Source organism: Syngnathus acus, chromosome 19 (genome assembly GCF_901709675.1).
Source record: "Syngnathus acus chromosome 19, fSynAcu1.2, whole genome shotgun sequence".
Lineage (NCBI taxonomy): Eukaryota > Metazoa > Chordata > Actinopteri > Syngnathiformes > Syngnathidae > Syngnathus > Syngnathus acus.
In genome coordinates, this window is record NC_051103.1 from 6,666,032 (window position 1) to 6,693,989 (window position 27,958).

Sequence of the window (27,958 nt, forward strand, 5' to 3'; positions counted from 1 at the left end):
TTTGGCACTCCCGTGTTGCCTTATTCACTCAACATGAAATTTATTTTAAAATTGAAAATCATTTGACATGACAAAATGAATTCAACGAAAAACTACAAATACGTGCCCCCATCCGTCAAAAGTGAGCTTGGTTCTCTTTAAAAAAAAAAGTTCGATTTTTCTCATTCATTTTTTTATCCATGTAGTTCATCCATAAAAGGAAAAAAAACCTTCTGAAATTCATAACCACTTGGTGTATCGTCCATTGGGAAACTTTTTCCTCCTGGACAGTTGGTCTGCTCACATTCCAGCCTCCTTGAAGGAGTGGCTAATGATTAAAAGGTGAGCACAGCAGCCAAGCCGTCATCATCCAAGTTGGGAGGACCAAGCTTACACGACTTGCAGCTTTCGGAGAATTGTTTTTTTCTTTTTTGTGGTACAATTTTTGTTTTGTTAGTACTGTGATGACGCCTCAATTGAAATTTATCCTTTGCCTGTTTGCGATCTGTAAGTAAGATGATTTTTGAATGGAATTGTCATGAAGTTCAAATCTAAATTTACTCGAAGTCTTAATTTGACTTCTTTGTTTTACATCTTGTCTTTATCTTGGCGGTTTTAAGCTCTGATTAATTTCTTTTTTCTTAGCAACGTGAGTCAGCTGGTTTGCGTAGCCGCTCAATATCTGACTTAGTCCAAGTGCACAATGTGTCAATATTTGACTAGTGTGTTGATAACAGCAATTAAATCCTAAGCCATTGGTTATACCTTCCCTTTTATTTTTTATTTTCATTTTTTTATTTTCTGTGGGCCTTTATTAGAGGCTGACAATGAATGAGGAATAAGAATTTGGTGTGTAAAAAGCCCATTTTGTCGGTGATCGTAACACTGCTTACCAACAGTGGGCAGCGTGTCAAAATAAGGCTATAAGGAAATAGAGGTTATAAAATCAAAGTCCCAAATTTAAAATCTCTTCAACACAAGCTCTTATTTTGGTTGTTCCCTTATTTGTTGCAGATGCTGTTGAGCTAGTCGTGACAAATGCTGTCAACCCCCCCGATGCACCGGAACTGACAACACCCAGTCCAGTGACGCCTGCGCCCGTCAATCCGACTGAGCAACCAAAACCAACAACGGCCACTCCAGCGACGCCTGCGCCCGTCAATCCGACTGAGCAACCAAAACCAACAACGGCCACTCCAGCGACGCCTGCGCCCGTCAATCCGACTGAGCAACCAAAACCAACAATGGCCACTCCAGCGACGCCTGCGCCCGTCAATCCGACTGAGCAACCAAAACCAACAACGGCCACTCCAGCGACGCCTGCGCCCGTCAATCCGACTGAGCAACCAAAACCAACAACGGCCACACCAGCGACGCCTGCGCCCGTCAATCCGACTGAGCAACCAAAACCAACACCGGCCACTCCAGCGACGCCTGCGCCCGTCAATCCGACTGAGCAACCAAAACCAACACCGGCCACTCCAGCGACGCCTGCGCCCGTCAATCCGACTGAGCAACCAAAACCAACAACGGCCACTCCAGCGACGCCTGCGCCCGTCAATCCGACTGAGCAACCAAAACCAACACCGGCCACTCCAGCGACGCCTGCGCCCGTCAATCCGACTGAGCAACCAAAACCAACAACGGCCACTCCAGCGACGCCTGCGCCCGTCAATCCGACTGAGCAACCAAAACCAACACCGGCTACTCCAGCGACGCCTGCGCCCGTCAATCCGACTGAGCAACCAAAACCAACAACGCCCACTACAGCGACGCCTGCGCCCGTCAATCCGACTGAGCAACCAAAACCAACACCGGCTACTCCAGCGACGCCTGCGCCCGTCAATCCGACTGAGCAACCAAAACCAACAACGCCCACTACAGCGACGCCTGGGTCCACCAATCCGACTGAGCAACCAAAACCAACAACGCCCACTCCAGCGACGCCTGGGTCCACCAATCCGACTGAGCAACCGGACCCAACAACACCTGGAAAAAACAATTCTACAATCTCAACTGATTCAGTCAGTCCGGCAACAGATCCTAAGCCCACAATTGTACCAGGTACATCTAGTCATATTTGAATCCTTTGGAAAGTGTCTTGCATGTTTTTGTTTCTTTCTGTGTAGATATCTGTGAGCGACTGCCATGTCCTAGCGGGAGCCAATGCGAGGCTCGTGCCAACAATAGCCGCGTCTGCTTGTGTATGGCCGGCGATTACTTCAATGAGGACAGCCAGCGTTGTGAGACGGGTAAGTAGCGATGCAAATGTTTCACTAATATATTTGAATCTGTCTTTTTTTTCCTCAACTGTAAAAATTTTAATATTTCAGCCAAAGTCTTCCCCGGACAGCTGGGAGTGCCTGCATTGGAATTTACAGATGACATGAAAAACAAAACATCACCTGCGTTTCAACGTGCTGCCGAGCAAATTTCTCATGAGGTCAAATTTGTCTTGCGTTGCTACATGGAATTGTTTGATGAAAATCTCTAAAAGAATATTTTTTTCTATCCATTACACAGGTTGATTTACTTTTCATGAAGAGACCTGGTTACTTGGGGTCCATTGTGCTGGAACTCAAGTAAGTCCAAAAAGCAATTTCTTCTTCTGTCTGCTTCCATGGGAGGTTTTTGCTTCTAATCATGTCAACTTTTGTCCGCGTAGGAAAATGGAACCTCCAAAAGTACGAGCCGTGCCGGGTGTCATTGCTTCTGTGGAGATGGTCTTCCAGACGTCTGCTCAAATCAAAGCACAGGACATTGAGAAGGACGTGACCGACGTCTCCACATGTGAGGGATGTCTTCTGGCAAATTCAAAGTTCGCAAGTATGTTTGCCGCAATTCCTTCCAGAGCTTTACGAAGTTCTTATCCATATTTGTATCTTTCCACTTAGCAACATCCGAGCCAACTTGTACTGATTTTGTTTTCATTTTCTTTGCACATCTACTATAGAAACTAAACTGTGTGATAAGAAACCTTGCGACGGGAAAACCACCACATGTTCGGAGAAAGACGATGGAGATTTCTTATGCAGCTGTTCGAAGGATTACGTCACCACAGAATACAGTCAGAGAGCGTGTGTTGGTAAGTGAAGCCAAATAAAAATATAAATAACAGCCATGACAGAAACAGAAAGTCAAGTCAGCCATATTCATCCTCGAGTTGAATCACGACTGACTCATTGTTCAGAAGGTCTAATTTTGCAACTGTTCTTCCTCTGCAGCTTGCCCAAGTGGTCAGGAACCAAACGGAACTAGGGAATGTGCGGAGTAGGTGCTTTCACAATCATGCAATACTCTTTTCTTTTTTTTTTCTTTATGTATTGTCTAGATTTTGAATCTTCTTTTCTTTTCAGTTGTCCATATGGTTACTCTGGTTTTAACTGCAATGAATGTGAGTACGGCCGACAAATGATTTTGAAGTTAATGTGGATAAAAGTACATAAAATGCCATCGAATTGAAAGTCTAAATCCTCTTACTGTTGTTTGTTGTTAGCATGGAAGCTAGCTTTGGTCGTCGTTGGCTCAGTTTTCGGGGGATTACTGCTCATCACAATCATCGTTCTAATCGTCGTGGCGACCAAGTAATTATTTTTTTTTTTCTTTCTGAACTATTTATTACATGACTATATCATAACGAGAACTTACTCAGGAGAACCTCCAAAGATTTTTTTTGTTGAAAACTATATTGTTGTGTATTACTTCTTATTAGAGCCCCAAAGATCTCCAAGAAAACAAAAAAAGATTTGGAAACCAGGAGTCACGACGTGATCCACTTTACCGATAAGGAACCCCTCGTTACAAGCCTGCCGACCAATCAGCAGGGCTCTCTGGGTAAGTCTACGCCAATCCCGGGCGTCAAACCCTTCCCCAGCGGAGCGGTGCCGAGGATCCCCCGAGCCACGGCCGCCAGTCACTGGGACAGTGGGATCAACCTGGAGATGACGCCGAGCAATAGTCGCCCTAGCTCCGTGGCTCACGAGAGAAGTTCTGTGAGTACCGTATTCTGAGTAGAAAATGAGCCATCTGTACATTATTTACAAATAATGCAACATTCTTGGATTTCAGTGGCTCAATGACAACCCAGAAGACATGAACGGTGGTCCGTACTCGCGGCCTCGCAACCAGACCAACCCGTACGCCCAAAGTAGTAGGCCCCTGAATAACCCCTACTCAGAATCCCAATCCGTGAACAACCCGTACGTCCAGGATCGGTCCCGGACCAACCCTTACGCTCGGAACCAAGGCCAAAGCAACCCAATCTACTCGCATGACAATGAAAGACCGTTCAACTACTGAAGAGCATTTGGAAGTGGAAACATTTGTTGCAGTGGTTGAAATATGGGGAACACTTGGACTCAAATTTTGCCCTTGTTAATTCTGCTGTCTAAATAATCATTTTAAAAATGTCATAATTAATTTCAAAAGTGCAGAGTGCCGCTTCTGTCCGTTGGCGCCATCTAGTGGATGAATATTGAACTGACAGGGGCCAGAATCAGTTTGAAGACGGCTAGCCGAGCTGTTTAGTTGAACTGGAAACTTAAAGTTTTGTGAGTTTATCTCTGGATGGGAAAAGTTCAAACTTGTGTGTTTGTAAATGTGAAATTCAGTTCCAACATGCAACAGATGAAGCCCAAAAACAGTAGGTTTAGTGTTTATTCCTTGCTCGTTTACACTGCGTGACTTAGCTTATTTTAGCTTATTTTAAACGTACCCCACATGTCTCGCATGTTTTGTTTTCAGTTGGTAAATTCACAAATGTTGTATAAAAATACGTATGACGCATGTTCTTTATAAAAATCTTGGTGGACTGTCTGTTCTTTTTCATTTCTTTTTCGGGGTGGTTCACTTCACTTAGCTCCACTTAGCCGTCTTTTTTTTTTTAGCTCACACTTGGTGGCGGTGAATGAACTTTACTCAATTAACAAGCTGCAATTTTGCATTTGGGGAAAAAAGAGGCTACAAATTTTAAGTTGACTCTCAAACAAAACATAAAATGATGCTAGCACTTAATTGAAAACAGCCGATAACATCTATGAGCGACTATAATGACACGCGATATTATACTGCCCCCTGGTGGCCAAGGTGCACCACAGTCAATTGAAATAAGGCACACAAAAAAAAGAATTAGTTGGATGGTTGCATCCTCTATTTTTAGTTATTAATTCAATATGGCCGTCAGTAAGAAAAGTTTCTGCCTTCAGCAACACAATTGTTCAGTTTTTCAATCAATTCGGCTGCTCTTTTTTTTTTGTAAACACTTGACATGCTGCTGCCGTTCACATAAAAGTGTGCGGCTTCTTTTTCTTGCTGATGTAGACAATATGCCAACAGGTAAAAGTTCATCTTGGATCAAGTTTATGTAAAAGCGGTAAGCCATAAAGAAAGTTGTACTCCCCCAAGAGATCATTATTGCTTTGCTGCTGCTTCACAGTACATCTCCATCCTGGACCCTTTTCAGCACTTTGTTGGGATACACGTGAAGCTAATAGAAAGGGAAGGCTGAGGATTCATCAGTGATGGACCTTTTGGGTCTTCGGCTTCTGTCGCTTCTTCTGCTCTTTCAAGGGATTCACTCAGTTGGAGGTAGAAGATGATTGCTATTTTGAAATTACACTTTTTAAACTGCTGGGTCAGAAATTGGATCGATGAATCCCCCCCTCCCAGAATTTAGTCTCTTTTTTTTAAAATTTTTTTAATCAACCCAACTTCTTGAGTCGGTCCAATTTTGTTGTAAAAATGTGTTTTAATGACAAAGGGACATGCAAAATGTTATATTGCGTCATTGTTGTACTTCTCAATGTGCTTTTCTTTAAACATAAACCATTTTGTTTAATCACAACTAAATATATATTGATTTATATACAACGACAAATATTTGCATTGTTTTTCAAGACATTTTAACTGCGACATGATGTTGATGACTGTCACAATAATTCCAAATTTGCGGTGTGTGTATATCACTCACCTCAACTTTATTTGTTCACGCTCTTAAAACAACCACAGTGCTATGTTTTTAAACTAAACCAACCATGTCAAAGAATAAAACTAATTTTAAGAAAAAGCAGCCGGTTGACATCCAAAACAAAGTTCATCGTGTGGTGCGCACTTTGATGCAAATTTTGAATTCTTGCAGCTATTTTGTTCCCTGTCAGGCACGTCGTATAAAAGCTTGACCGCTGTTTACACTTGTGTGTTTTTTGCGCTTAACAGATCCAAAGTACCCTTATTACATTTTGCTGATTCAGTTTGACTATTGACCATAAAGATCATTCACAGTGGAGAATTAACTCCCCAAATCACATGTTTTGAGTGCGAAACTGTCATAAAGCGCACTTGTAAACGCAGCGCCATAAACAAGGCAAATGAAAAACTCGCAAATGTTATCTTGTAAGAATCGAAGTTTTGTGTGTTTTGTTGCAGGGAGTTGTGGAAGCGGAGAGTTTCAGTGCACCAATGGACACTGCATAGACATCGCCTGGAAGTGCGATGGAACCAAAGACTGCACGGACGATTCCGATGAGCTCAACTGCCGTGAGTTTGCATGCATCCATTTTATTAGGAGTTAAGTGGCATGTAACAATATTCCATTGTGTTTTTTTGTTGTTGTTTGCCTTGACAGCGCCTCCATCATGCAGCTCACAGCAGTTTAAATGTGTGACCAGCGGTGAATGCATCGCGCTGGAATTTGTCTGTGATGGCGAGAAGGACTGCAAGGATGGCTCGGATGAAGAAAGAGAATGTGGTATGAAGGGATACAGTGTGAGCACATTCTTCTATGATTCCAGTTTGAATTTCCACTACTTGTAATCAGGCGGGCGAACCTGCAGCCCAAACCAGTTTACCTGCCGGGAGGGCCAGTGCATTCCTGGCAAATACAAGTGTGACCATGTGAAGGACTGCGTGGACAATTCTGATGAAAACAATTGCAGTGAGTTTAAATATATTTAGTATGTATTGTTTTTTCTGACATTTTCAGAGCCCATAATTTAATAAAATAAAAATGCAACAGTATATTTTAGTGTAATGTCATTTGATGTAGATATGATCCAGATGTAATCAATTTTTTTATTTTTTATTTTTTTTGCAGATTACCCACAATGCACTGAGAAGAAGTGTGCCAATGGGGCTTGTTACAACAACTCTCAGCATTGCAATGGACTCCAAGACTGCAGAGATGGTTCGGACGAATATAACTGCAGTAAGTAAAAAAAACAAAAATAACTTCATATTGATCCCAACAAGACCACTGGGGAGAACGCAGATCTCCGCCACGGTCAACTTAATCCAATTTACGCGAATAACAAAAAAGCAAAAAAATTGTGGTGAGAAGTTGTAACGATAATTGGTAGCAACTTTCAGCAGCTCTGCAAACAGCTACCAAATAAAAATGTGAACTCAAACTTTCCCTGATTAATTCTGTCTTCCGGTCTGCTTTACAGCTGTCAATCATTGCTCCACTCACGAATATCAATGTGCCAATGGCCTTTGCATCCCCAACTACTTCTTATGTGACCACTGGGATGACTGCGGGGACAACAGTGACGAGCAAGGCTGCGGTAAAGCCACGCGAGAGGAACATTAAAATGTTCCGGTTGCTCGAGCGCCGATAGACCTCAAATGCCATCTTCCTGCCCGTTTTCCTTTGCAGTGTATCGGAGCTGTCGCGGCGATGAGTTCACGTGTACCGATGGCCGTTGTATTCCTCAGTACTGGGTGTGTGACAAGTTCAATGACTGTGGGGACAAGAGTGATGAAAAAGGATGTGGTAAGGACACTCTTAGCAATGAACGCTCAATTTATTTTTGTCGCTTTGGTCCGTGTGCGTTGACAATAAACGATATTGCTTGCAGACAGCAACTCCCGTGATTGTTACCCCGGCGAGTGGGGCTGCCCGGGCTCCACGGCTTGCATACCAGTGGGAAAGGTTTGTGATGAGAAAGCAGATTGTCCCGGCGGAACAGATGAGACTAACTCCACTATCGGGAAGAACTGCAGTAAGATTTGAAGTTTCATACACTTGACAAAGTTTCCGCGTCAACAGTAGCGTATCCCTAACTTTCATAGGGCTCTAAAGTGAAGGTCCAAAGATTGTCTACGTTGTCCGTTAATGCCCCCATAAGCATTTCTAAGCCGGTAGCTGCTGAGGTTTTTATACGATAACAGCTTTGAATGTTACAGCTGCCTTTAGAAACGCTTGGTATAACATTAACCTTTCTCCAGGACGGAACTTGTTAATTGCGTTCAAACGCAGGGCTGGATAGCCATAATTTAACCAGCAAAGAATTATAATGACACCTCCTGCAGATGATTAGAGGCATTTAACAAGATGTGTCAGTAAACTGGACTTTTATTGACTCCGCCCGCAGGCCTGGAGCGCTGCTCAACCTTGAGCTGCGAGTATCTATGCCACGTATCGCCAGAAGGAGGCGCTTGCTACTGCCCTGATGGTTTCATTGTAGGCAATGACAGTCGCTCCTGTGTTGGTAAGATGAGACGATGTGGAAAAATCGCATCGCTACGGCTCCTGCGTACATGCATGGCTGGAGAGTCGACATTTGATTGGACTTTTATTCTTACAGACTACAATGAGTGTCAAATCTGGGGGATCTGCGACCAAATATGCGAAAACCGGCCCAACGTGCACCGCTGCAGCTGCGCTGCTGGATACTTCCTGGAACAGGGTCACATCTGCAAGGCCAATGTGTCAGGTACTCACTGCCACATATTTTGAAATCTAGATTGAAGTTGACATTTCATCATCAAATAGCAACAACCAAAACTAGCCATGATTCCATAGCATTTACAGCGCATAATTTTTTAGGGTCTTTTACACACATGACAAATACATAAAAAAAATTAACTTCAACTTTAATAAAAAAAGATGTCCGTGTCCAACTTTTTTTTCCAGGTGGAATGCCACACCTCATTTTCACAGACGGAGGCAATGTGATGATGGCCGACGTGCACGGGCGCAACGTCCGAACATTGGTGCCCGCTCAGGGGAAAAGTGTAGTTGTCGGCGTGGCGTGCCACCAGTACGCTGAGACCGTCTTCTGGAGTGACACGTACAAGAAGAAGGTGAGCCCCGCCTGCTGAATTTCAAATGAAGCTTCTTGCATCATTTTTTTTTTCTTTTTTTGCCAGGTGTATTCTGCCAACTATAACGGCGGAAACATTAAGGAGGTTCTGACGACGGCAGTTCACAATGTGCAGAATCTCGCCGTGGACTGGATCAACTTTAAGCTGTACGTGTTAGAGGCGGCAGTGGAGCGCATCGACATGTGCGACTTTGACGGAGGGAATCGGGTCACGCTGGTTGCTGAAAACCTGCAGAGTCCTCACGGCCTCGTCCTGGACCCCACAGTGGGGTGGGTTGACAATGGAAATGTTTTGACTCATTTAGTTGAAATATTTGAATTTTATTTCATTGTATTTGCTGTTGGATTGAAATCTTAGTGTGGTTGATTTTCCATCTGCCTTTGCAGTTACATGTTCTTCACCGACATGGGCGTCAGTAAAAAGGAGATGAAGCTGGAACGGGCTTTCATGGACGGCAGTAACCGCGTGGAGCTGGTGAAGAGCCGGCTGGGCACCCCGACCGCCATGAGCATCGATATCGTCACAAAGAGGCTCTACTGGACCGACAGTCACTTTGACACCGTGGAAACGGTCACCTATCACGGTTTACACAGGTAAGCGTCACGTTGGGATTGCTTCAGCTTGTCATTGACTTGTGGTGTTGTGAACAGGAAAGTGGTGCTCAACGGTGGAACCCAGGCTCCGCATCCTTTCGGGATGGCTGTCTTTGAGAACCATGTTTTCTTCACGGATTGGACCAAGATGGGAGTGGTGAGAGCCAACCGCTTCAACGGCAACAGCCCGGCGCTCCTCTATCGCACGGCCAAGCGACCTGGCCATATTGTCGTCTCACACTCGGTGCTGCAGCCCATCGGTAAGCGCCGGTCCTGCCTTTAAACCCGCCTGGCCTCAATAATCCTCATTTCATCTCCTCCCACAGTGATGAACCCCTGTGGCCGTCACAACGGCGGCTGTCAGCAAATTTGCGTCTTGAGCCACCGCACCGACAATGACGGTCTGGGCTACCGCTGTAAGTGCCGCCTCGGGTACGACCTGCAGGACGACTTTCGGACTTGCTACAGTGAGTTTGTGATTGGGGATAATCACCTGATATTTTTTAAATGTTTTTTTTTAATAATTGCAATTGTTCAAAACACAGTCACCCATTTAACAACAAACTTTTACGAACAGAGGTGAAGAACTATTTGCTGGTGGCCACCTCCATGGCCGTGCGAGGGATCCCGCTCTCCTTTTCCCTCCAGGAGGACATCACCCTACCCCTCGCAGGGCTGGCTTCGTCATTTGCCGGCTCTGCTGTGGAATTTGATGGGAAGGAGGAGGCGCTTTTCTACAACGACAGGTCCCTGGGCATTATTTATAAGTCCAACCTCAATGGGACTGGTAAGTATGCGTTATAGAAAAGTGCACGAGATGGATCTACACTCACACCGAGAATGTAAATTTTATACGTAGTAGTATTTTAGTTTGTTTCATATATTGGATTTTGTTAGCTGTGCGTCTGCTCCTAATAAAGTGGCTAGTATATTCATAATTCTTTGCATTTTTTTTCTGGACAACAATACTCTTATTCTCTTTTCAGTTCAGCAGATTTTGACAGGTTACAGAGCTTCGTCCGTTGACGCCATGGCCTATGACTGGACCTCCAAAGTTCTGTTCTGGACTTCAAGCTCCTACAGGTCAGTGACGGCCTTCAGAATCACAGACAAGTCGCGACGGGACGTCGCCACCGGAGTGAGGAGCCCAAAAGGAATTGCAATCCATCCTGGTGCTGGGTGAGTTGCATTTGGATCCAACACTTGATGTTCTTGGAAAATCTTCCAAAACATACAGATGAACAAAAATGTCCTTTTGTGTCTGTGCGTAGTTATCTGTTTTGGTCCGACTGGTATCGCCCGGCCGTCATCATGAGGGCCTACCCCGATGGCAGCAATGCGGTACCGTTGGTCAATACAACACTCGGATGGCCGTATGGACTGGCGCTCGACTATGTGTAAGTGCGCACTGAAAGCTTAGTACGTTTCTCCTCTTTAGGAAACATTGCTTTACAATATTTTTGGGTGTGTGTCTTCAACAGACAAAACGTCTTATACTGGGTGGACGCCCTCTTGGATCAGATTGGCCGTGTTGACATTCAAGGCAACAACAGACAGACCTTCACCAATATTGGACAAATCACAAATCCTTACTCTTTGACTGTTTACTTAGGTCTGTTTTTTTTTCGACGCAACGTGACCATTTTGGGAGAGTAAAAGTTGAGCCATTTATTTGTACCCTGTAGACTACCTGTATGTGGCTGATACCAGGACAAAAGCGATATATAGATTGAGAAAACGGGATGGAGGAGGAAACATTCTGATCAGACAAGGACTCAACGAAATCATGAACATCAAGGCCTACACAGCCGATCTCCATAGTAGTACGTTCGCTGTCTTGTGAAAATTTGATGGCACGCGCAAGACGTGAGCCGACGTGGCTTTCGCTCTTCTCCTCGCAGGTATCGGTAGCCGTTGCAATTCGGTACCGAACGGACGCTGCAGTCACTTCTGCTTCCCGACGCCGTCCTCCGGCCGCGTGTGCGGGTGTCCGTACGGCATGAAGCTGCAGGCCAACCGGCAGGACTGCGTCAAGGACGACAGCGTCCCCCCGCCGGACAACAACTGCGGGGACTACTCTTTCGAGTGCGACGAGGGCCGATGTCGGCCCAACTCCTACCGCTGCGACGGCTATTTGGACTGCGTTGATCAGTCCGACGAGGCCAACTGCACCCATATCGGTGAATTAACAGGAGCTATGCGACAAAAAGGATACAATAATAATTGGTACACTGAAGTTGTGTCTACTTCCCGTCAGGAGCAACATGCTCGCCCTTTGCCTTCACCTGTAACAACAAGCACTGCATCATGGCCGGGTGGCGCTGCGACGGCACGGACGACTGCGGCGACGGCTCCGATGAAGTCGGCTGTCCCACCAACGTCCCCCACACCTGTTCCGCCGACTCCTTTACCTGCGATAACAACAGATGCATCTCTCCGGCGTGGCTGTGCGACGGCGACAACGACTGCGGAGACGGTTCCGATGAACACAACTGCAGTGAGTGGAATTGAGCCGTTATCGAAAAGCCGAGTCAGCAATGAAATAATGTTTTGAGATTCCTGATCTACGTGACACACACCTCATTCGATTTTTAAATGTCTTCCCGCTTGTGCGACTTGTCAGATTCCACCATCACAACCTGCGGCCCATCCTACTTCCTGTGTCCCGACCACCGCTGCATCTTCCAAAGCTACGTCTGCGATGGAGACCAGGACTGCTTGGATGGCTCGGATGAGGAAAACTGCGGTAGGAATAACTCCACTCGCTGTTTAGTCGTGTGGCGCTAACCCTTTCTTACAATTTCCTCCCGACAAAAGAATTTTCCTGCGCCTCCTATGAATTTGCCTGTGCCAACGGCGTCCAGTGCATTAGTAGCAGTTATCGCTGCGATGGCGTGTTTGACTGCCGGGACCATTCTGATGAGCGAAACTGTCGTAAGTTGCTGACCTAAGAGCATTTGTCGATGCCGTGAATGCGACTGTCTCATAATGTGTGTGGCCCCACCACCACCAGCCACTCGTGGCCCAGGCTTGTGCCACGACAACGAGTTCCAGTGTCAAACGGACGGATTCTGCTTACCGGATGACTGGGAGTGCGACGGCCATCCCGACTGCGAGGACGGATCGGACGAACACGTGGACTGCCCGCCCGTCACCTGCTTATCCAGCTACTTCCAGTGCCCAAACAAGATGTGCATTCCAAAATACTGGTTGTGCGACGGGGAAAACGACTGCCGGGACAATAGCGACGAGCAGAACTGTCCCACGCCGCCTTTCAAGTGTCCTGGCGGTCAGTGGATGTGTCCCACTGACCAGGTGTGTATTCTGCAAGATAAAGTCTGCGATGGCCAGAAGGACTGCCCGAACGGAGCCGATGAGTCGCCTATGTGCAGTGAGTTTTGCTCGCCGATCATTCTTCAGATTTCAGCTGCTTGATGGAACCGTCACTCTTGTGTAAAGATGAAGAAGACTGCACACTGAACAACGGCGGCTGCAGCCACATCTGCTTTCAAGGACCGTTCGGAGCCGAGTGCAAGTGCCTGCCGGGTTTCCAGCTGCTGAACGACTCCAAGACGTGCGACGACATCGACGAGTGTCTCATCCCGGGCTTTTGTAGCCAACAGTGCTACAACGAGAGAGGAAGCTTCCGCTGTTACTGCTCGTTTGGTTACCTCCTGGAACCAGACGGGCGCACTTGCAAAGCTGTAGGTGAGCTTGGGTGTGGGAGAGGAAGGCTTGCATGTGTTCTATAGGAGTCCCAAAATTGGCCACTTGAGTCTGACTGACCTCTGATGAATGACATTTCTTCTTCCTTTTTCAGACCCTCTGTCCGCTGTGCTCCTGGTAGCCAAGCGTAACCAAGTCATCGCCTACAGCATCAACGCAAAGCCTCCCACCGTCAGTCCAGTGGTGGGCGGTTCGAGCATCGTGACCGTTGACTTTGACCGAGTCACTTCCAGGGTGTACTGGGCGGACGCCATCCAGAAGAAGATCTGGAGTGCCTACCGGAATGGAACCGATAGACAAGAAGTACGTTTTTCCTTCTCGCTTTTGCAATGTTTTCCTACGTACTTCAGTTGCTTAACGATGATGATGTTGCTCCAGCTTTTCTCCAGCGGTCTGATGGTGCCAGAGAGCATCGCGGTGGACTGGGTGGCCAGAAACCTTTACTGGACCGACTGGGCCATGGAGAACATCGAGGTGTCCACACTGGACGGTCGCTTCCGTAAAGTGCTCCTCAACCAAAACATTACAAGCCCCCGCGGCCTGGTTTTAGACCCTCGCAACCAGTAAGGAAGCATTAAGTTGACTTATTGCTCGAGTAATTGATTCAACATTTTCTGGTCACCCCACACAGCACCAACTTCATGTTCTGGTCCGATTGGGGTCAGAATCCGAGGATAGAACGAGCCGACATGGATGGAGGCATGAGACAGGTTATCGTCAGTACAAAGATATACTGGCCCAACGGCTTGGCGCTGGACTACACCGCACGCAGGGTTTACTTTGCCGACGCTTACCTTAAATATATCGACTACTGTGACTATGACGGCAAGAACCGCTATCAAGTTATGGCAAGCGACATGGTAGGTTAAATTCAAATCACGTGGTCAGGATGGGAATCGGGTCAAACCTTTGTGGGCCGGCAGGTTCTTCAGCACCCGCACGGCATGACCATCTTCGAGGACAATGTCTTCTGGTCGGAGCGCTACACCAGCAAAGTGATGAGCACCAACAAGTTCCACGGTGGCAACGTGAGCGTGCTGCTCAACAGCGTCTATCAGCCCATGGGCATCGTTATGGACCATCCCATTAAACAGCCTGCAGGTGACCTATCGTAACCTCACTTCACCGCGTGTCGTGCAAAGTTGTCGCTCACCGGCGGGTTTGTTTGCAGGCCTCAATCCGTGCAAAGACCATCCGTGCAGTCAACTGTGCCTGCTGTCGGGGTTCAGGCCAAGATATTACACCTGCCACTGCCAGTCCGGATGGACGCTGGATAAAGATAAACGTACATGCAATAAAGGTGGAAAGTTCTATATTGTTTCAGCTATTAAGAGTACTTAAAAGCACCACTCTGCCCTTTAAGACACCACGTGTTTCCTCTATCTCAGATAAAACCCCCTTCTTGATGGTGGCAAAAGATTCCGTGATTTTCGGGATCCCGCTGGACCCGGCCGACCCCTCGGAAAATGCGATACCGCCGGTGTCGGGCATCGGTCCGAGTGGCGACATTGACTTTGATGACCGGGAGCAGTTTATTTACTGGGTGGCGTCATCAGTGAGTGGGCATGCTGAACTTGGATATTCATTTTGCTTTGTGACATTCATGTGTCCTTACCTTTTTGCCAGGGTTCCATATGGCGAGTGCACACCAACGGCACCAACAGATCTCAGTTTGCGCCAAACGCTCTCCTGGGTATGCCGTCTGGTCTGGCTTTTGATTGGATCAGCCGAATAATGTATTATAGCAACCCCACTGCTAAGTCCATCGAGGTACGAAGAACCAAGACGTGCTCAAGGCAGACAGTCTACATGCATATAAATTCAAAATGCTTCATTCAGGTAATCCGAGTTGATGGAAGGCAGCGCTACCGGAAAACTCTCATCACCTCTACCGGGAAACCAGAAGGCGTCGGACAACCTGTTGGAATCGCCTTAGATCCAGCAAGAGGGTAGAGCGTCGCTTATATCCGAATCAAATGCGGTCGCAACGATCGAGCCAAATGATCACCTTTGCAGGAAATTATTCTGGACCGACCAAGGGTCGTCAAACGGGGTTCCTCCTAAGGTGAGCAGCGCTGACATGGATGGGAGCAACCTCGAAAACCTCTACACGGGCAACTTGGAAAACGTCGGCTATATCGCTGCCGATATTTCCACTCGGAAACTTTACTGGGGTGTGTCGGGCTCAGGAGTGGTACGTCCGTCTGTAGTAAGATACAAAGACTGTGCGTGCTTGCGCTAACGTGCACGCTTTTCTTCAGATCGAGAGCGGCACCATGGACGGAGTGAGCCGGGTGACAGTGGTCAGCGGCCTGTCTCACCCGTGGGGGTTGACTATCCACGAGAGCCATCTGTATTACACGGACCGTGACTTTGAGGTCATCGAGAGGGTGGACAAAGAGACGGGCGCCAATATGGTGGTGATGAGAAGCGGCTTGTCCAAACTGACCGCCATCAAAGTGCACGCCAGAGACGGTATGTGGATTACAAGTTGACATTGCACAGGAGGTCGTTTTTAGCCCCACCCAATTGGCCCCCTGTTTACTTTAGTCTCAGCAGGGACGACAAACGCTTGCAGCTCCAACAACGGAGACTGTCCTCACCTCTGTCTGCCCAAACCCAACGAAAAACGGAGCTGCGCCTGCACCGCAGGCTTCCACCCGACTCCGGACGGCTCCCGCTGCGAAGCATTCGACTCCTTCGCCGTCGTCTCCACGCCCCGATACATCCGCGGCTTCCACATTAACAGCTCGGATCATTCTGAGGCCATGGTGCCCATCGGTGGATGTAGGTAGACTTGGGTGCAACTCAACATATTTTTCTGCCAAAGATTGTAAATTGTTGATATTTTATTTTGCAGCGTCCTACAAGGAGAATTTAGGCCTCCACATTGAGTCAGGTTACGTCTACTGGATTGACAACAGCAGCTCCACCTCTGCCAAGGGCATTTACAGGAGCAAAACTGATGGATCAAACTACCAAAAGGTGGTCTCCGGCGGCATTGGAAGAGGAGGCATCCAGGGTCTCGCTATCGACTGGGTTGCTAGTATGAAATCCGACTATTATCTGCAAATCATATATCACATCATTTTTCTAAGCCCAGCTTCCCTCCCTCAGACAATTTGTACTTCACCAACGCCTTTGACGCGGAGACCTTCATGGAAGTGCAGGCCATCAACAAGTCCTACCGCCTGATCCTCTTCAAGTCCATTCACGACAGGCCCCGCGACCTGGCCGTCAACCCCAAGCAGCGCTACCTTTTCTGGACCGACGGCGGCCAGATGCCTAAAATTGAGCGCGCGCTGCTGGACGGCACCAACCGCACCGTACTGGCTTCGGAGAGTCTGCTGTCCCCTCGCGGCCTCACCGTCGACTACACCAACGACTTCCTTTACTGGACGGACGACGTTCTGGACATGATCTCTCGTATGGCTCCCGACGGATCGCAGAGGCAGATCATCCGATACGGCAATCGCTACCCGGCTCCTACAGGAGTCGCTATACTTGGTAACGTCATGCTGTGGGTGGATAGAAAACTTGGCAAGCTCTTGCAAGCCAGTAAACTGCCGGGAAATCTTAACCAATCAGAGGTAAGGGATCAACACAAATAGAGGCATTTTTTTACCATTTTCACTTCTAACAAAGACCTGTGATGTCATCAGGTAATACGAGACAGCCTCGAGGGCGCGACGGACGTGGCCGTCTTCGACCCTCACGTGCAGCCTTTAGCGGCCCACCAGGTGGGCTTCAACCCGTGCCACGAGGATAACGGCCGCTGCCAGCAATTCTGCTTCGCCATCCCCAACCAGGACCGGCCCAATTGCGGCTGTGCCCACGGCTCGCTCCTCAGCAACGGAATAACGTGCGGTTACAAGCAAGATGACTTTCTGGTTTTCACCACGGACTACACGCTCAACAGTATGAGGCTGGACCCCCAGGACCACAGCAGTCCTTTCCCCACCTTTAACCTGGGCTACAACCTAATGGGTTTGGATTTTGACTACAAGGAGAGACGGGTTTTCTTCACCCAGTTCAACGGCTACGGCAGGAGCAAGATCGGCTACGTCACCACCACGTCCCCCAGTAGCGCGCCCACCATCATCGCGTCAAGTGAGTTGAGCGTGAACGCTAATCCGAGTTGATAACACAACGTTGAAACGGTGTGAATTTCCTGTCAGATTTGGACGACCCCGAAGGCTTGGCGTACGACTGGGTCAACAAACGCCTCTACTACACCGACTTCTATCGAAAGAACGTGCAGTCGATTGGCTTGGACGGCGCCAACCGCACCATCATCGCCCGCGCAAACCGACCTAGGGGCATCATAGTCGACCCTTGCTACGGGTAAAATCTCCCGTCTTTTGACATTACGATGATGGCGACATTGGAAATGACGCCGCTCTCTGGCCCGTGCAGGTACTTGTACTGGACCGACTGGGCCATCCCTGCCAAGATCGAAAGAGCCACGCTGGGCGGGAACTTCCGAACCGCCATCATCAACAGCGGCTTGTCAACACCCAATGCCCTGGCTATCGACTTTGAGGAAAGGCTCTTGTACTGGGCTGATGCCTCACAGTACGTCCGCTAAAATCCTCGACCCAAGACCAAGTTGAATATTTTCTCAAAAACTTTTTGTTTTGGTCTCTCGCCCTCCATAGAGATAAAATTGAGCGGTCCACTCTGACGGGCGCAAACAGGCAAGTGATCATGCTGGGGGTCCAGTACCCCTTTGCCTTGACCGTCTTCAAGCAGGACATCTTCTGGACCGACTGGACGGAGCGGGCCGTCTTCAGGGCGGGGAAAGACGACGGTTCTGGCGTGGCAGTCCTGGCCCAGGACCTTCAATACCGGCCAAATGACATTCATGTCTATTCCGGGTCCAAGCAGGAGAGCTGCTCCAGCTCCTGCCTGCAGTTCAACGGTGGCTGTAGTCACGTGTGTGTACCTGGTAAGCGGCCCGATGTTAATTTGCCATCATTTGTAACGCTCTTTTCTACACAATGAATGTACACAATACATACAAGATGAATCAAAAAATGTTTTCCTCTACAGGCCCAGCGGGACCAGAGTGCCAGTGTCCCCACGAAGGGAAGTGGTACCTGGCCAATAACGGCAAGGACTGCATCCGAGACAACGGCACGCGCTGCCAGCCCGAGCAGTTCACCTGCCTCAACGCCAAGTGCATCATGGCCAGCTGGAAATGTGACGGCTTCAACGACTGCGGCGACCACTCGGATGAGCTGGAGAGGGTGTGCGGTGAGGGCCGACGGCTTTCGGCAATCCTCCGACAGAACGCAAAAGTTCATTTCCTCTTGTCCACCGCGCAGCCTTCCACACCTGCTCGAGTAATAAGTTCACCTGCGACAACGGCCGCTGCGTAGCGCTCAGCTACGTTTGCGACTACACGGACGACTGCGGCGACAATAGCGACGAACGGGGCTGCCCTTTCCCCACTTGCAACCCCGACTCGGAGTTCACCTGCAACAACGGCCGCTGCATCGCCGCCGACTTCGTTTGCGACGGCTACAACGACTGCAAAGACAACGCCACCTCGGATGAAATCAACTGCCGTGAGTCCATTCTTTTCACTGTGGTGACGCCATGAGCTTAGAGCAGAAAATTAAACATCGAATTGGACCCCCCCCCCAACACTGCAACTGCTATTTAATATGCAATTTTTTCAAGGTTCTCTTAGATAACAGTAACTCAAATTAAAAAAAAATTGCTCATCCTAACTATTGTCCCTCTTCAGCTGACAGGCAGTGTCCGTCAGGCAAGGTCAAATGCGACAACACCAACATCTGCATCTACCCCGACAATCTCTGCGACGGTTACAACAACTGCGGCGACAACAGCGATGAGAATCCTCTCTTCTGCGGTAAACGCGTTGATTCGCCAGGCCTCGTTTCAGTCAATTTGTTGCTGAGCCCTCAAGTTCAATTTGTGTTGCAACAGCGGGCCGCACCTGCCCCCCGAATAAGTTCCAGTGCGACGCTGGCAAGTGTATCCCCCAAGAGTGGGTGTGTGATACCTACAAGGACTGCAATGATGGCACTGATGAACCTCCTTCCTGCGGCAAGTTCATTTCAGCGTCATCATAAATGTTTCAGCAGCATAGGAAAGACATTTTCCAATTGTTGTGTTCTTTTACAGAGCATCAGGTGCTCACTTGCAGCGCCAGCCAGTTCACTTGTACCAACGGAAACTGCGTTCCTCAGTTGATGGTGTGTGACGGCAACAATGACTGCTGGGACAACAGCGACGAGGCTCCTGAGCTGCAGTGTGGTCAGATGCTTCACCCTGTTATGATAACAAAAATAAATCCAGTGGAACCTCAATTCAATATAGGGAAGGGGTTTTGATGTCATCGATTTTTGTTTCCTACAGGCCAGCGTACGTGCGGCTCTCACCAGTTCACCTGTCCGACTTGGCTGCCGGGTCACCCGCGCTGCATTTCCTTCAACTTCGTGTGCGACGGTGACAAAGATTGCGCAAACGCGGCCGATGAGCTCCAAAACTGCCCGAATCGGACCTGCCACATGAATGAGTTTGCCTGCGCCAACGGCCTTTGCATTTTCCTTCCCTATCAGTCAGTAGAGCACCATGTAAAAGATCCATTGAGGTGACCGAGGATCATTTTGGCCACTTTTTACTCACCCTCCTCAGCTGCGACCGCGTGGACGACTGCGGGGACGGCAGCGACGAGCTGGGCTGCACCTACGACACGTGCGCCGCTTCCCAGTTCACCTGCGGCAACGGCGCCTGCATCTACGCCTTTTACATCTGCGACGGCGAGAACGACTGCCTGGACGGCTCGGACGAAGCGGCCAGCCTGTGCGTGACGCCGCAACCCACGTGCGCGCCTCATCAGTACATGTGCAAGTCGGGCCAGTGCATCGACGCAAAGAACGTGTGCAATGGGGTCAAGGACTGCCCGGACAACAGTGATGAAAAAGGCTGCGGTGAGAAAGCTGCTCTCAGTGATGATGTGACGAAAAACAAAAGAGTTTGATTGCCAGTTTTCTTCACGTAGGAATCAACGAGTGCCTCAACTCCGCCGTCCACCAGTGCGCCCAGCAGTGCACTGACACGCCTACCGGTTACTTCTGCTCCTGCGATCCCGGCTACCGTCTGATGGCCGACGGCAAAGCCTGCGAGGACGTGGACGAGTGTCTGGCCACTCCGTCCGTCTGCAGCCAGATCTGCGACAACACCGCCGGCTCCTATCACTGCAAATGCGCGCCGGGATACCTGCGGGAGCCCGACGGGCGCAGCTGCCGCCAGAACAGCGGCATCCAGCCTTACCTGCTGTACACCAATGGCTACTACATCCGCAACCTGACCACGGACGGCTCCCAGCTGAACGTGTTGCTGCAGGGGCTCTCCAACGCGGTGGCGTTGGATTTCGACTATTCGGAGAAAAGCCTTTATTGGTTCGATGCAGGGGTCGGGAGGATTGAGCGCATGCGTTTTGACGGGAGTGGCAGGGAGGTGGTGGTGGATAACGGCATCCTGGGAACAGAGGCCCTGGCGCTCGACTGGGTGGGCAGGTGAGGAAAGAGGAGAAATGAAAAGTAGAAGAACTGAAGGTAAAACCAAGTCGAACGGATTCATTCGTTGTACAGGAAGCTGTACTGGGCGGACGCTTACTACGGCTCGGTTCACGTGATGGAGCTGGACGGTCGCTACATGAAGAAGCTGATCTCCGGCCACTTCACGGATGGAAACCACACTTACGTCGTTAGCCGACCGCGGGCTGTGGCTGTTAACCCTAAATACGGGTACTGGGACCGGCTTCATCTGCCGTTAGTCGAGTCATTACGATATATTATAAATATTATACAGGTGGCTGTACTGGACCGACTGGGCAGACACTCCTTACATCGGCCGAGCAGGCATGGACGGAAGCAACGTCAGCGCCATTATAACGACCAAGCTGGAGTGGCCCAACGCTCTGACCGTCGACTACACCACCAATAAGATTTTCTTTGCCGACGCCCACCTTAACTTTCTCGAGTAAGCCCGCCATCTCCCGAGCGTACGTCACTCTGGCTCTCACTCGACTCCTTCGCAGCTTCGCAGACATGGATGGCAAGAATCGACACCGAGCCCTCGCCGGCACACTACCGCACGTCTTTGCCGTGTCCCTCTTTGAGGACTCGCTGTACTGGACAGACTGGAACACACACTCGGTGGAAAAGGCTCACAAGTACACCGGTCAAGGGCGCGTGGTCATGGGCAACAACACGCACCGGCCGTATGACCTTCATGTGGTCCACCCGTACAGGCAACCACCAAGTGGGATTGTTTGCCTTCTTTCGCCGTCTTTAAAATGTCACAAAGGCGCAGCTTTGAATGCGGTTCTTCCGCAGGTGAAAACCCGTGCTTGTCCCACACCCTGACCTGCAGTCATCTGTGTTTGATCGCACCTGGTGGGCAGAGAGCCACCTGCGAGTGTCCAGATCACTACATCGGAATCTCTCTGGGCTTCAAGATCCAATGCGTTGCCGACTGCTCCAGCACACAGTTCCGCTGCGGCGACAACGAGAGGTTTGTGTCCTAGATGGCTTTGGAATATCGACACAACGCAATGGAGCTTCATTCATCCCGCTGTCGATCTTTCGACGGCAGATGTATCCCAATATGGTGGAAATGTGACGGCCAGTCGGACTGCGGCGACGGCTCCGATGAACCCCAAACCTGCCCGCCTCGTTATTGTCCCATCGGCCGCTTCCAGTGTCGCGACGGGAACTGCACGTATCCCGGTTTCCTTTGCGACGCACACCCAGATTGTCCCGACGGTTCTGACGAGGACGCCGCTCTCTGTAGTATGTCCGAGAATGTGAACTTGAGCTATTGTGGATTTTGCGATCGGGAGGCAAACATCATGTTGTGGCTCTAGGCGACCATCGGTGCGAGCAAAACCAGTTCCAGTGCAAGAACAAGATGTGCATCCCCACGTCGTGGCACTGCGACGGCGTGAAGGACTGCTCGGACGGCAGCGACGAGGACGCCGAGACGTGCGCGCAGCGGACCTGCCAACCGGGACAGTTCCAATGCGCCAATGGCAAATGTCTGCCGTCGAGCTACGTGTGCGACGCGCAGGACGACTGCGGCGACGGATCCGATGAACCTTACGAGACCTGCAGTGAGTCCGGCGGATAAGGCTCGGTGCTTTTCTTCCCTTTGCGACACTTCTGATCTCCCCCTCCCAGTGGGCCCTGATTACAAGTGTGACGAAACCGAGTTCTCCTGCAAAACAAACTACCGCTGCGTTCCTCAGTGGGCCCGATGCGACGGCACCAACGACTGCATCGATAACAGCGACGAGCAAGGCTGCGGTCGGTACCGCAACTCGGTCGTGGGTACAAATATCCTTTGCTGTGATGCTTTTTTTTCAAACAGAGGAAGTGACCTGTGACCCCCTGGGTGACTTCCGCTGCGACAACCATCGCTGCGTCCCCATTCGCTGGAAGTGCGACGGCAGCAATGACTGCGGCGACGGCTCGGACGAGAGGAACTGTCGTACGTGACCTTTGCACAAACGGCCCTCGCGTTGGGTTTCGAAGCCGCAACGCTGCCGACTGCTCTTTCTAGAGCCGAGGCCCTGCTCAGAGAGTGAGTTCCGATGCGACAACCACCAGTGCATCCCCGGGAAGTGGGTGTGTGACCACGACGACGACTGCGGCGATAACTCGGACGAACGAGATTGCGGTGAGACGCATCTCTGCAAAACACCCGCACGTGGAGAACATCTCCCGCTGTCCCAATACTTTTGCTCATAACGCCTTCCCCTTTTCCAGAGTTGCAGACGTGTCGGCCGGGCACGTTCCAGTGCGACTCGGGTCATTGCGTCCCCGTCGTGCTGCAGTGTGACGGCCGCCCCGACTGTCAGGATCTATCGGATGAGACCGGCTGTCGTAAGTGGACGCCACAAAAGTCACGGCACGCGTCGAACCGACTCATCGTTTCAACGGCGTCATCTGCCACACAATCTTAGCCACTCGTTACCCCGGAGGCCGATGGTGCCCTCCCGGCCAATTTGAGTGCGCCAACCATCTGTGCGTGAACACGGCCTGGGTTTGCGACGGCACCGACGACTGCGGGGACCGATCTGACGAGCAGCTGGCTTTATGCCGTGAGATTCGCCGTCAGTAAACGGTCTTAGCGGAGCAATATCACGTACAGCGCACGCGCTATTTTAAACAGTGAACATCACGTGCGAGATGCCGTCTCGATTCCGTTGCGCCAACGGCTACTGCGTCTATTCCGGCCTGCTGTGCAACCAGAAGGACGACTGCGGCGACGGCAGTGACGAGAAGGAGGAGCTTTGTACGACTCACTTGTCACGATAATGTTCACGGTCCACTATTCGCAGATTGATTCGAATATTGCGAGGTGTCATTTTGTCAGGCCGCCCACCCACGTTGGCCCCCTGCACGCTAGACCAGTTTAAATGCACCAATGGCCACTGCGTGCCGCTGCCTTACGTGTGCGACCACAACGACAACTGCGGCGACCGCACCGACGAGTTGGGCTGCAGTAAGTAGCACAAGAATGGTTCCCCTTGCTCTGCCCACCCCTTAGAAGCCGATCCTGCTATTGTTAAGCTGCGCCAAAATGTCTCAAGTCGTCTTTTGGATGTAGATTTTGGCCACGACCGCAACTGTGAGGAGAAGCGCTGCCAGCAGCTATGTACCAATTTGAACGGCACGGGATTCATCTGCTCTTGCAGCGCCGGATACACTGTGGACCTGGACAACACTTACACTTGCTTGGGTACGCACAAACTGCATGGTGATGTATCTCGGTAAGACCTCGTCCTTACAAAAAACTCACTCTGGCAGACGTCAACGAGTGCGAGGTCTTCGGCACCTGCCCTCAGCTTTGCAAGAACACCAAGGGCGGCTACGACTGCGAATGCGCCCCCGGCCACCGAAAAGTGGGCAACGGCGACATGTGCGAGGCCGAGGGTGAGCAAAGTCCCCAGGGCAGGCCACGTTAGCCCACGGCGAGGAAACGCCACACATTTGCCCTCCTTTTGTCCACTAGGCACCGCTCCCATGCTGCTTCTACCCGAAAGCATCCGCATCCGGAGGTTCAACCTGCAGACGGAAGGCTACCATGACTTCATTCAGGAGGCCGAGCGCATCGTGGCGCTGGACTACGACTGGGACCACAACAACACCGGATTCAGTGAGTTGAGAAGGAAGGAGGAGCAAAAGCACTTTTGGACGTCACCTTGTCGATGCGGGCCATCAGGTATGGTGTACTTCACCGTGGCCAGCAAGGACTCGGCACCGGGCGCCATCAAGAGAGCTTACATACCATCGGTGGATGATGGAAGCAACAATGTGGGCGCCGCCGTTGACCTCGGTATTAAGTACATCACCAGACCGGATGGTATCGCTTTAGACTGGGTGGGCAGGTGAGTTGTGTTGTCTTTCTGCACAATTGCAGTCCACTTACATTTAGGAACACACATGATTTATTTTCTTTTTGTAGGAATTTGTACTGGGCTGACTCCAAGCTTGGGAGGTTAGAGGTGGCCATGTTGGATGGTCGCTATAGGAAGCACCTAGTCAACGCGGATTTGGGCCACCCGTCTGCCGTAGCGGTCAACCCACGATTGGGGTAAGCTCCGAGGTGGCAGAAGTGTGAAAACTCTTTGAAAAATGAGATCTGTTTGTGCAGGATGTTGTACTGGTCCGACCGCGGGGAAGCAGCCAAGATTGAATGTTCCTGGCTGGACGGTCAAGAGCGGAAGGTCCTGGTGGAGCAAAACATGGGCTGGCCCACTGGTCTGTCTGTCGACTTCACCAACAATGACAGAATCTACTGGTCCGACTCCAAGGAGAACCGCATCGAGTCGGTTCTGCCGTCAGGAGAGGACCGCAGAACGGCTGTCTTTATTGGTAAGAACAGTGCAGAAAAAAACATAAACCTAACCCCAATAAGATTTCACCCAATAAGCCACACATGGAATTTGAAATTTTGCCCATAGACGTGAGAAACCCGTTGAGCGTGAACGTGTTCGAGGACCACGTTTACTGGAGCACGCAGGAGAAAGGCGAAGTGTTCCGGCAAGACAAGTTTGGCAGCGGGACCAAAACCAAGGTCCTGACGGTGGGGCCCTGGCTGAGCCACATTTCTATTTACCAGGAGCAGCGATACAACTCCATTGGCAGTAAGGCACCCAGAACCACACGGACGCCTTTTGTGAACCTTTAACGTGACCTTCTTCATCCCTTGCAGTGAAGAATCCGTGTAAGGGAACGTGCAGCCACCTGTGTCTGCTACGCCCAGGTGGCTACACGTGCGCCTGTCCCCAAGGCACCCAACTCGCCCCTGGAAGTAACACGCAGTGCGATGCCGGTTGGTAGTCACTTTTCATCGTGCCCTTTGATTTGTTGCTGGACAACTGAGCGAACGAACGTCTGCCATTTTTCAGGCTTTGAGCCTCCGCCCACTATGCCGCCGCCGTGCCAGTGCCAGAACGGCGGTACTTGCTACTTTAACGACAACATGGCTCTCTGCAAGTCAGTGGCATCACGTTGCGATTCGAAACCCAATCACTGCCGCATTGGCTGATGCGTCCGAACACCGTTTTTGTCTCCGCTGTCTCAGGTGTCCTCCAGACTGGAAGGGCCAATATTGCCAGACGAGCAGCTTTACCGCTGTGGCCTCATCAAGTACGTTGAAACAAATAGAACAGCACTTGCACGCTAGCTGCTAAGTTGCGCTCACCGCGTGTTCTCCTCGCCGCAGTCGGCATCGCCATCGGCGTGACGGTCATCATCTTGGTTCTGCTGGTTGTGCTGGTTTACGCTGCTAGGAAGAAGTCCAACATAGTGGAGAGACTCCGACTCAACCTTCCTTCCATGCCAGCCATGCCAGCCATGCCAGCCATGCCTTCAGTGCCCAACATTGCTTTCTTTAGGTGAGTTCTTAGATGTCACTTTTAGTCTTGGTGCTTCCATTGTATACATATTTTTGTATTCTAGTATTACAATTTTACAATAGAATGAATTGCTCCTACGTTACTGTCATTCAGAAAAGGTCCACCTCCAAATGTGTCAAATTTAGAAGACCCTGAACCAAGGCAGAATTCAGAGGCGGTAAGTCCTAAAGAAACACTCTTTGGTGCTTTAACGGCAAATGGCTTATTATACAGTTGGCGTTTGCTTTTTCATGCCACGTTCAAACCTCCGTCCCTATGTCAGGTTCCGTGTATGTCCTTGGAAGAGACGGAGCGGAAGAGTTTTGACAATCCCGCCTATGTGAATGGATCGCAAGGTGGCGCTAGAAGCGCGCCCACCACTCCGCTCACTCCCAATGGAACGAGCCAGGTCAATACGTGTTCTGCTGCGCGCACTAATCTGTTGTACATGGAGGTTAGTTAGGGTTAGGGTGGTGATGAGCCCACCGGAACAAGCGTGACCAAAGCTGCGATGCCCAACGAGGATCCTCACCCCTCCTCGTGCATACAAACTCAGATTTGTTTCTCCGTATTGGTCCAGGTCTTTTTACTTTCTGGATTTGTGTTGTGCGATTGAATTGTTTGTCTGTGCGGATGTCGCAGGACGCCTTTGAAAACCCGGTGTATAGCTCTGAGACCGAAATCGCCGACGTGCCTTCTCCGCCCGCTGCCTCGAGTGCCCAGGTAACCATCAAAACGTTTGTACAGCCAGTCAATAAAACAAAGCCTGTGGGGAAAAAAAAAACACCTGAATGGTTTTATTTCGCAACCCTGTGTGCAGATTTCTAATTTTGTTTGATTTCTTGTCAGAGCTTTGAGCCTGTCCAGCGTGACGGATTTGTGTCTTTCAAAAATCCAATCTACACGGTTAGTATGTAATAGAAGTTTGTTGTTTCTTTAATCAACTATAATAATCATGGCCTGTGCTCATATTTTTCTAATTGCAGGAGAACGAGCGTTCGTTCAAAGATGATTCTGACGTCTAATGAGACGTCAACAGGACAAATGCTGCCAACATTTCTCAGGCGACATCAGAACACTGAGGAGTCTGAAATTATTTTGTACTTCGACATCGGATATTTCAAATCTGCAAATTTGTAAAATAAGTTGGATCAAAGTGTCATGCTAGTTTTTGTTTTATTATGAATGATGTCAAATTGTATATTGTGATTCTTGTTCATTTCAACCATTGTCCTTGTTTTAAAGCTATAAGTCTGGTGCCATTTGATTCAACCAAACATGCTGTACTTGCTAAATGATGACTAAAAGCAATAAAGGAGAAATAGAAGACAGATTGTTTTACTGCTGCACAAAATGAGCCGCGCATGAACATCACCTTGTTCAAAGAACAAAAGCAACAAATGACATACCAGGAAGTCATTGTGACTTCTGAGTCATTACAAATTTACATGACATACAAGTGTGTTCAAAACAGTGATGTAAATGTGTTACCCACTCATCCATTACATTTGGAGACAGTGTAAAAATAAATAAATGAAGAAATAAAGGAATGAAAGAATAAATAAATCATTAAATAAATGAATAAATAAATAAAAATAAGAAATGAATGAATGAAAAT

The 27,958-nt window shown here is 49.5% G+C and overlaps 2 protein-coding genes across 2 annotated transcripts; both read left to right on the top strand.

Annotated features, from left to right (window-relative positions):
* Positions 1-290: 290 nt before the first annotated feature.
* LOC119138558 (proteoglycan 4-like) lies at positions 291-4,794 on the top strand. Its single transcript, XM_037278758.1, has 12 exons — positions 291-486; positions 994-2,043; positions 2,109-2,231; positions 2,313-2,422; positions 2,503-2,561; positions 2,645-2,805; positions 2,933-3,064; positions 3,204-3,249; positions 3,336-3,373; positions 3,476-3,563; positions 3,692-3,971; positions 4,048-4,794. The coding sequence occupies exons 1-12, from the start codon at positions 444-446 to the stop codon at positions 4,276-4,278; spliced, it is 2,361 nt and encodes a 786-aa protein (XP_037134653.1). The 5' UTR covers positions 291-443; the 3' UTR covers positions 4,279-4,794.
* Positions 4,597-27,925, top strand: lrp2b (low density lipoprotein receptor-related protein 2b). The gene is made up of 80 exons (XM_037278431.1): positions 4,597-4,621; positions 6,403-6,513; positions 6,602-6,724; positions 6,794-6,910; positions 7,070-7,180; positions 7,422-7,538; positions 7,631-7,747; positions 7,833-7,976; positions 8,349-8,465; positions 8,562-8,690; positions 8,891-9,060; positions 9,127-9,350; positions 9,468-9,674; positions 9,732-9,934; positions 10,001-10,141; positions 10,252-10,461; positions 10,661-10,853; positions 10,946-11,071; positions 11,156-11,286; positions 11,360-11,497; positions 11,576-11,854; positions 11,932-12,171; positions 12,298-12,420; positions 12,492-12,608; positions 12,688-13,065; positions 13,134-13,382; positions 13,495-13,703; positions 13,779-13,963; positions 14,032-14,260; positions 14,324-14,501; positions 14,572-14,700; positions 14,789-14,955; positions 15,027-15,170; positions 15,240-15,349; positions 15,417-15,594; positions 15,662-15,875; positions 15,951-16,187; positions 16,261-16,446; positions 16,518-16,990; positions 17,063-17,510; positions 17,579-17,744; positions 17,817-17,975; positions 18,059-18,348; positions 18,453-18,656; positions 18,728-18,970; positions 19,153-19,278; positions 19,356-19,475; positions 19,554-19,685; positions 19,788-19,989; positions 20,067-20,362; positions 20,434-20,950; positions 21,026-21,181; positions 21,246-21,416; positions 21,475-21,698; positions 21,773-21,950; positions 22,032-22,228; positions 22,303-22,548; positions 22,616-22,741; positions 22,806-22,925; positions 22,998-23,114; positions 23,204-23,320; positions 23,401-23,538; positions 23,610-23,732; positions 23,814-23,942; positions 24,048-24,179; positions 24,248-24,373; positions 24,453-24,596; positions 24,663-24,828; positions 24,906-25,034; positions 25,095-25,315; positions 25,405-25,587; positions 25,656-25,775; positions 25,852-25,939; positions 26,028-26,092; positions 26,169-26,340; positions 26,455-26,518; positions 26,624-26,749; positions 26,983-27,063; positions 27,190-27,246; positions 27,327-27,925. Exons 1-80 carry the CDS (start codon positions 4,597-4,599, stop codon positions 27,363-27,365), a joined length of 13,737 nt encoding a protein of 4,578 aa, XP_037134326.1. The 3' UTR covers positions 27,366-27,925.
* Positions 27,926-27,958: the final 33 nt, after the last annotated feature.